This window comes from Gekko japonicus, unplaced genomic scaffold (genome assembly GCF_001447785.1).
Source record: "Gekko japonicus isolate JY-2015 unplaced genomic scaffold, Gekko_japonicus_V1.1 scaffold528, whole genome shotgun sequence".
Taxonomy (NCBI): domain Eukaryota; kingdom Metazoa; phylum Chordata; class Lepidosauria; order Squamata; family Gekkonidae; genus Gekko; species Gekko japonicus.
The window spans coordinates 137,598-147,228 of NW_015170290.1; the positions used below are offsets into that span (position 1 = coordinate 137,598).

At 40.9% G+C, this 9,631-nt stretch overlaps 1 protein-coding gene across 1 annotated transcript in view; it reads left to right on the forward strand.

Moving 5' to 3' along the window:
* The window catches only part of TTLL8 (tubulin tyrosine ligase like 8), a 43,732-nt gene extending 37,062 nt beyond the window's left edge, over window positions 1–6,670 (forward strand). Inside the window, exons 11-12 of the mRNA XM_015417885.1 lie at window positions 4,456–4,891; window positions 6,149–6,670. Coding sequence (XP_015273371.1) covers window positions 4,456–4,891; window positions 6,149–6,670 — 958 coding nt within the window. The remainder of the gene's footprint in view (window positions 1–4,455; window positions 4,892–6,148) is intronic.
* Window positions 6,671–9,631: the final 2,961 nt, after the last annotated feature.

The following is a 9,631-nucleotide window of genomic DNA, read 5'->3' on the forward strand; positions in this document are numbered from 1 at the left end:
ATGTAGAAAATAAAAATAAAAATTATATATATATAAAAGAATTTACACATCCCTTCATTTTACATCATAGAGTAATTTTAATACAGGTCTTCTCTATTGAATATTATTTATTTATTTATTTATTTATTTGCATTTGTGTCCTGCCCTCCCCGCGAACAGGCTCAGGGCAGCTCACATTTATCGGCAGCATGTGTCGAATCAGCATAAAACATTTAAAAACAAGTTAAAACAATCATACCATAAACAATTAACACTTAATAGTACTTAATAGTGCCATGCAATCTGTGGCTGAATTATACTCCCTTGACTGATTCCAGTGGTTCCTTTTCTCTAACTGAGGGTTGCTTCATGCATTATGAGGTCCTTGTGCTCCGCCCCCATGAGGCCACCAGGAGGACTTTTGATCAGACATGTACCTGGAGTTTCACGCTTGGAACTTAATTCCTAAGCATGTGTCAGCCTGATTTATATCAGGACCATGGCACTGAGGGAAAAGGAGTTTAAGCCCAAGGGCAAAGCTGCTTCCTTGTTGAGAAAACTGACATGTACCGAAGGCTACACATGAGTTTCCCCAACAGGGCAAATAGCGGCACTCTGAGGACATTTCAGGTTGGGAAAATGGCAAGGATTAAGCCCCCTTCCCCCACATGCCTCCATTCCTATAGAAATCAGGCCCTCATATACCTGTGAATTTCCACCATGGAACTATCAGACCATGTCTGTTAACAGTCCTTGTGTCCACAACATGGAATTTACAGCATGCAAATCGGCCTTGGAGACTCTTCCACTGATGGACGTACTCTTTTCTCCAGTGGACAAATCCGTCCTCTGGAAGGGCTGCTGAGAGCCACCATGGGCCCCTGAGAAAGATTCCATCTGAGTCCCCCATACAACCCTGATGCAAACCATGGGTCTAATTTTGTAATTTTATATTTGTACATAGAGTGTGCACCAATATTACACACACTTCTTAAATCTGATGAAGTGGGCAGTAGTTCAAAAAACCCTCATTTATATATATAAAAGAAAGTCCCCTCACTGTAAAATCAATGCCCAGGCCAAACCAGTGGACCTAGAAACACCACATTCGGGAAGAGCACTCCTACCGTGACATAGATGCTTGCCAAGAAGGGATTTTTAGAAATGTATTCCCCCCATTGATTCCTATGTGGCTGCCAGGCTACTGCCTCCCTGCACCCCCCCCACTCTCTGATTGGTCAGCTGCAGAGCTCAGTGTTCTGAGGTAAAAAAAAAACAGTTACAGGGGACTGCAGAGAACGAATGACAGTTGAGGAAATCAGTAGCTTCTAATACTCCTCCCTCTCCTACACTGGAGGTGGGATGCTTACAGCCACCGAGGAGGTTTGCTCAGCAGGATTGCCTTAGCCCTGCTGCTGGCCCAGCTTCCCTGATGCCTTTAAACATGATCCCCCCCCCAACACCAGACAGGCAGATGTCTGTCAGGTGTGGGAGCAGGACCAGGGTACTTTAATCCATCAGGGACGGCGCCCCAGCAGGATCACCTTAGCAGTGATGCTGGCCCAGCCTCTCTGATGGCTTCCAATACACTCCCTCCACTTCCTACACCTAACAGGTGGTTGTCTGTCAGGTGCAGCAGCGGTTGCAGGGTGCTTAAAGCTACGAGGGAGCCCGCCCAGCAGTCTAAAAAGAGGTCCTTCAGTAGAGGGGAAAAAAAACAGTATGTATATCTCACTTCATTTTTTACACTACAACAAATGTTACATTTCAAACTTCACATCAGCAGTATTATAACTGGATTTACGGAATTTAAATACCGTAGTGAAGCACGGGTATCAGGCTAGTATCACTATAAATCTTTAGTAAGTACTTCAGTAAGAAATCTATTTGTGAACGAGGCCCATAGCTACAGTGGGGCATTTTGTGGCCTTGCCCTCTTAATTAAAAGCCCTGCCCCACAAATAGCCATGCCAGAAACCTTATTTTTGAGGTGAGACCCCTGCTGCCTTCTGCTGGCAGCAGCCAGGGTGAGAATTGCCCTTGGGCTTCCCTCTCCCCCCCACTGTGGAATATGGAGGGGTGCATCATGAAACCTGGGAAAAAACAACTCAGAGTTCCCTAGAAACAGGCTAGAAAGGGCTAGAAACAGGCTCAGAGCCTCCCCCTTCAAGACAGGCATTTGGATTAATTTAATTAACTGTAATTTAAGTGCCCCTTTAACAATGTAAATGCCCCCTGAACAAAAAAATCCTGGCTACGGACCTGTTGTGAACTCTTGTATCTTTGGTTAGCTCAAAGCATGGGCAAATTTATTAAATAGTGGTACTTGATGAGAAGTACTGGGATAACCAGGACTGACTTTGCTGACATGTTTTCTGAAATGACTGTGATGAAAAGACATGAAGCTTAATGTCTATAGTAGCAAAGTGGCATTTACAGGGGGATATTAGTTGTCCCACCAGTACTGCAACCCACTGTCTGAACAGTGTTTAAAATATAATTGAATCTAATTAAGATTGGGAGAAGGATTTCTAACTTCTGTTCCAGATGTGTAACCACATCTGGATTAATATTCAATTATCATGCACATAAAGGCTGGGGTTTTTTTTTGTTGCTATACTACTGTTTGTTGCTATACTACTGTTAAATACTTCTAAGTTGGCAACCAGGATAGGGATGAGGAATTGAGACTCAGACTGAGAAATAAGAGGGGAATTAGAAAAGGGGAGAGAGAAATGAAGACATATCCTGAAAGAAAGAGAACAATATGAAGGAAAGCGTGGAAAAGAGAAAGATAAATTAATTTTGTTTTAATTTCTGCAACACATTTACAGGGCTACCCCTTTGCAAGATATGGCTAAGCAAAACAAAGGGCTTTTCTGCATGCACAGCTTACCCCAGATTTGTATAGTAGTCATGAAGCTTGGATTCGGATTCTGTGCTACCATTTTGCACCATTCCTTTTCTTCTGGATTTTTTGTTTTCTGAATTGTGGTGTATTTATTCTGCATGAATAACAAAAAAGATAGAACTTTTTCTAAGTATGGTGGGGACGTCCCTCGTGATGTGGTGGTGGGTGAGGGCAGAGGTTTTTTTTGTTTTTGCAAAAGTGGTTTATTTCCCCCCCAAAAACCAATTTATTAGGATATATTATTAAGTCAAATACATATTATATTCTTAGTTGTTATACATCCTTTCTTCTATTTCTCATCCCCCCCCCCCGGCTTCCCACAGTGCTCCAACCTCCTGCCCATTCCTTAAATTTTCTTCTATTTTCCCTTATCTTTTAATCATAATCTACCGGTAACATTTCTTTCACCTAGTGTTTTCTTATAGATAACTTTCTTCTAATAACATATATTTTTCAATAACTGTCAAAGCAAATTAAATTGTCCTTTACATCCCAGTATTTCTCTAAATAATCTTTAAAATCTGTCCAATCTGCATAAAATTCTTCTGCTTCAAGATTCTTAAGTTTCCTTGTCATTTTGTCCATTTCAACCATAAACAGTAATTTCCTTATCCAATCCCCAATTTCCGGAATTCTGTCTTGTTTCCAACATTGAGCATAAGTCATTCTGACTTATGCAAAAGTGGTATATGACAGCTGTGAAGTAAAGCCAACTTTCCACACTCCCAGGGAAATTTGTGCAGTTTTGTGCTTGCACAAGACAATTCTCTGTTCAGCGATTGGCAGAAAGTCCATCTGGCTCAAGTGCCATTTTGATGTAGGCATCCAAAGACTGTCAAAATGGTCGCCCTCCCCCGGCACCATTTGCTGTAGAGAGAACCACAGTTCAAATAATCCAAAACATAAGAAACAAGAAAGCTGTAAACATGCGCTAGAAACCATCTATAAGACATATAAAGTGGTATATAATGTAAATATTAAGACAATTGCATATACAAAGTGCAAAAAAGAGGTCCAAAATCACAGTTGTAGTTGACGAAGTTCTCCGGATTGTCAAGGCATTTCGAAAAAGTCTCATCTGAACAGGACCATATGTAACAATAATGTGTCTTCTATTCTTTGTAGAACATTGAATGAAGTATCAATAATTTTAATGCTTCATGGAAGAATTTCCTCACTGATCATACCAATACATGATGCATTTAAAAGCGGGGAATCTGGATAGAAAAATGCATTAGCTGTTTACTGTGCTCTGCCTTCCCTGTGCCCCTAGTGGCTGCAGTGCAGAGCTGCATCACGAGTTTTTTAAAAATTAAATGCATTCCCTGACTGCAACATGTTGCTGAGTTTAGGGGTCCTCCAGCTGAGTTGGGCCCCCCAAATCCCTCCCCACAGCGGCCCTGTCCTCTGTCAGTAGAAAGGAATCATTGTATTCAATACACTATTTAAGTAGATCAAACAAAGTAAATAGAATTTCATTTTTTATATTTATTTGCTTTCTTAGGACAATTGTTCATTCTGCACAATTGTTTCATGTGAGTCATGATTATGTTCAATCTTCACAGCTCCATTCACCTGTGCAATAATTCCATCCAGAAAAATTACAAGAATGCCACAGACCGCAGTCCTCAATTGCCGTATCACAACATGTGGACAAGCAGCAGATTCCAAGAGTATTTACAGAAGAGAGGACTTGGCCATGTCTGGCGTAATGTTATCTATCCATCCATGAAAAAAAACATAATCTGTACAATGAAGGTGGTGCAGGACCAAGTTGATCCACGGAGGAGCAGCTTTGAACTCTATGGGGCAGATTTTATTCTTGGGAAGGACTTCAAACCTTGGTTGATTGAAATCAATAGCAGTCCAACTATGTTCCCTTCTACCCCAATAACATCAGATCTATGTGCTCAGGTTCAAGAAGATACAATCAAGGTAGTTATTGACCGGAAGCATGACAAAAGTTGTGACCCTGGGAAATTTGAACTTCTCTGGAGACAGGTAGGAATTATTTTTCACCTGTACTTTGACAGAATCCAGAATTTCTAGACAGTCAAATCCACTGCCTTTAGATGCAGGTTTTGAAATGTGAATCCTAAAGAACTGGCTAAATACTACTAGTGAACACCAAACTATGTCAACATTCAGAATAAGCCATCAACAAGGAGCCAGTATAAGAAAGCCCATCAGCAAAAATGAAATGATAAAACTTAACATTATTAATAACTGACATGTCGATTAATAATCCATAGAGATTCCATAGCCGAAATATTGGTTGTTGCAAGTGCTTAATAAGGAAATGGCAAACAATAAGTAATAATGATATGCAGGAGCACCCTGCATGATTGTTTTAGTACTCTGCTATAAATCTGCACATGGTTTGGATTTGGATTACTGGCAACTGCTCACCTGAATCCTTCGCCCCCCCTGTAAAGCATAAAATCTGTTAGTTCCATAATTTTTTTGTCTGCCATTCCTTTCACATACTGGTGTCTCATCTACCTCTTCCAATATACCAAAGATTTCACTTTTTAAAAAGAACCATATTTGGTTCTGTGCTGAGACACATGTGGTTCAAAAACAAAAGGTTGGAGAGCCCTGTGTTAAAACAATGGGTTGGGTCCAGGTAGATGCTAGTGCAAGGATTACATATCTTTAATCTCTCCAACTCAGCAGTCCTTTCCAATCATGGGACAGCTGATTCCTAGAATTGCAGGACTCATGTAGACTTATAGCTATATGGTTTGGGAAGCTGTGTTGAAGAGAGAAAGGGACAAAGGTCTCCTCACTGATGGATGAGGCAGGAAAGGTGATTTCCCCCCTTATACTGCATCCCCCAACCCATGTAGCTATTGTTCTGTGCAGGTTCTGCTGCCTGACTAATCAATTTCCCTGGGGTCAGGTGGAACTGCTTGGGAGAGGGGAACATAGGAAAGAACCATGACCAACAGTGTCTCACTAACAGCTCACTGCTCCCAACTGAATATGATTAATCTCTCTCAGGCCTTGGTATAAACTTAATGAGAACCAATATGGGGGAAGAAGTTTCCAGATAGTTTCTGGAGATATTCAGTCTCTGGAATAATAAACTGAAATCTAGTGGATGCCCAGAGATAGAGTGCCATTTATTTCCAAGTAGCAAGTGAGAAGGCATCCTATATTGTGTACAAGGTTGTGGGAATAAGCCATTTTCACCCTAATTTCCATTTTTAAGATAAAAAACAACTCAAAAAGCTTTGTTTCTGTTTTTCTCTACAGTCTATGCTGGACATCCCCCCATTTAATCCTACAGACCTTTTAATTGAGGGAATCAGCGTTCGGAAACTGAAAAAGCACATGTCAACCCTCAATAATTTTAATTTCCTTGAACCACTCATGGGTGTGCTGCAGTCTACAACCAACCCAGAAAATAGAAGGGAGTCCATGACACCTGTCAATGACAAACAAAATGTAAGAGTCAAGCACAGGAATACTATCTCTTGCACTTTGCCCAAGACATTGAAGAAACCTCAAGAGAAAGATGTTAAAGTCAAAACCATCCTGAAAAAGCTGGCCAAACCAATAGACTTTCCTCGCATAGTTGATGGCCATGAAGCATCATCTTTCATCGATAAAAAGAAGAGCAAAGGAATAAAAGAGTCCAGCCATCAGAATGGAAGGCAAGGAGCCACTTCTTCTCAAAACAAGTTGCATTCCTTAGACTGGGCATTACTTCAGCCCTCTACAGAGACAGGTAAATTCACATTCACAGACAGTAAGGTAAAGATTTCCCTTGCTTGAAAGCCAGTCGAATCCAACTCGAGGGATGCAGTGCTCATCTCCGTTTCCAAGCCGAAGAGCCAGCACTGTCCAAAAATGTTTCTGTGGTCATGTGGCCAGCATGACTAGACGCCGAGGTGCACGGAACGCTGTTACCTTCCCACCGAAGCAGTACCTATTTATCTACTTGCAATTTCTTGCTTTCGAACTGCTAGTTTGGCAGGAGCTGGGACCAGAGATGGGAGCTCACTCTGTCATGCAGCACTTGGGTCTCGAACTGCTGAACTACTGACCTTCCAGTCTGCAGTTTAGCGTCTTAACCACTTGAGCCACCAGAGCCCCACATATAGCCCCACATATAGCCCCACAGACAGACCCACATAAAATGACAATTTCCTTATGCTAAAATATCACACTAAAACCCACAGCTGTCAGGTGCTTAGCTGATAAAATGTATATCATGTCAATACTTAATATTTATTTTCCAAAAATTGAAAGATATCTCTATGGCAATGTGGTGTAGTAGTTAGAGTGTTAGACTAGGATCTGGGACAACCAGATTCACATCCCCAGTCTGCTGTGGAAGCCTGCTGGGTGACCTTGGGCCAATCGTGCAATGTCAGTGAAAACTACCTCAAAGGGTTGTTGTGAGGATAAAATGGAGAAGAGGAGAATGATATAAGCCACCTTAAGTCCCCCTTGGGGAGAAAGGCAAGGTATAAATGAACGAATTAGGTAAATAAATAAATATGCTGATAATGCTTCGGAGCTAATCTTGTTAAGATCTATCAGTATAGCAGTTTTGACTGATTTGATTCTAGTATTCTCATGACTACTTTGTGGAGAACATGGAACATGACAGTGAAACAATGGGAGAACAGCAGACTGATCAACTGGAACTGCCGTTACAACTGTGTGTGCTAACGATGGGGTTGGATCCAGCAGCTTTTTCAGGGAACTTTGCTCAATCCCCTTCCTATCCCAGTACTCATCCCGCATGGTTTTTGAACACACATGCCCTTCGATTCACAATATAGTATTTTTGGATGGTCAAAGAGGACCTATCCTTCCTTTCTTCACCAGCAGAATAGCTGGTTGGATCCAACCATTATTAGTTTTGACTAGTGTGGAACTACACAGAAGCTTGACATGATTCCAGTGACTTTGATCTTTCTTTTTATTCTGGGGGCTTGGGACATACGGTACATAATACTTCCAGCGGAGTGGTTTTGGTGTTATTTACCCTTGGGGGAAATCCTAAGAGCTTTCTTTCCCGAATGAAGAAATCGCATCAGAACAGAAAAAATCATTTTCGAGTGTTTAGTGGGTGAAATGATTAAAGTAATGATTGTAAAAATTTGGATTAATTTAGATGTTGAAAAACTGCTCCTGATTAACTGATCGGTTTGTAATGGCCAATGGCTAAATACAGTAAAATTTTACTTACTGAGCAGTTTATTGTTTTAAAAAATGAATCGTTTTTTTTTAACATAAGTACTTGCAAAGACAGATGGTAGGAGGTGTCACCTTAGGAGGGGCCCTTGTTGTAGATGGTACCCACTGTAACATGTCTGGACTTTGTATATCTAAAGTGCCATCAAGTCGCAGCTAACTTACGGCAACCCCGTAGTGCTCTCAAGGGAAGAGATAAAGAGAGGTACTTTGCCATGGCTTGCCTCTTCCTAGCAGTCCTGGACTTCCTTGGGGGTCTCCCATCCAAGTACCAACCGGGGTCAACCCTGTTTAGCTTTCCAGGCCAGGGCATGTCTGAACATTGTCTCAAAACTAAGACAGTATGCTTTCCCTTTAGAATTATTGTTTATGGAGGTTGAAATTTAGGTTGGTTTAATTACAGTGTGATCTTAAGCAGAGTTACACCAGTCTGAGCAGTCACTGGCTTCAATGGACTTAGATGGGCGTAACTCTGTTTAGGGTGACATTGTACAACAGCAAACGTAGCAGGTCTATTCCAAAATCCTACAGGATTTATTTTAATGAGGCCTACGCCTAGTAAAGTGTTCTTAGGGTTGCATGGTTAATGAACGACTCAATCTAGTAAAACTCATACAATTAATCAATTATTTTTGTGTTTTTTGGGTGACAGCCCTAACTTAAATACATGGACTATGATCCACTGGACGAGAATCACGAACACATCTGGAGCTTTCCCATTGTCAGCTATTGCAACTGAAAGTTTCTGGTGTGCTCAAGGAGCTCTGCTGTTACATAACAACCAGTGAGAATCCTGTGCGCTGGTCTTTTGGACTGTAGCTACTGACAACATGGAGAGATGCACTTAGAGCATTGACAAAATGCACACAGATTGTTTACAATAATGACAAATAATATTTGACAAATAATATTTTAAATCTGTGATTAATAAAATCTTGTTATTTAACAAGGCATGGCATTATCTTTTATTGATGAAATAAAGAGAATGCAAACCTTCAGGCACAAAGGTTCTTCAAGCAGAAATGTACTTACCTTTAAGGCCCTGCATGGCTTGGGTTCACGTATCTCAAGGACCACTTCCTTCTGTACAACTCATCTCTCCCTTTTCTGGCCTATGTCCAAGGCCTGCTTGGCTTGTTTTAATATTGATGATGTCGTTTTTAATGATTTCATTGTATTGTTTCTATGTTATGCCTTAAGTAGGTCTTTGAGGAGATGGCATATACATTCTCTAATGAAATATATAAATATATAAGGTGGGGGGAAATGACTGTGCTTTGACTGACACAGAGGCTTGACAAATGAGGAGTACCCTCAGATATGTAACATGTATAATTTGCACAGGGAGACTAAGCTTGAGAAAATGTGGCAGGACATGGCTGGCAGTTGGGTAGAGCAGAATTTTAAAACTTTTAAAACATTTTGTTCAGAGAATTAAATTGCCACAGCCTGGCCCTGATTAGGATTGAACTGCAAACATTGTTTCTCTATATAGTGCATTTTTAACAGGTTTCCAATAAAGGGACATAG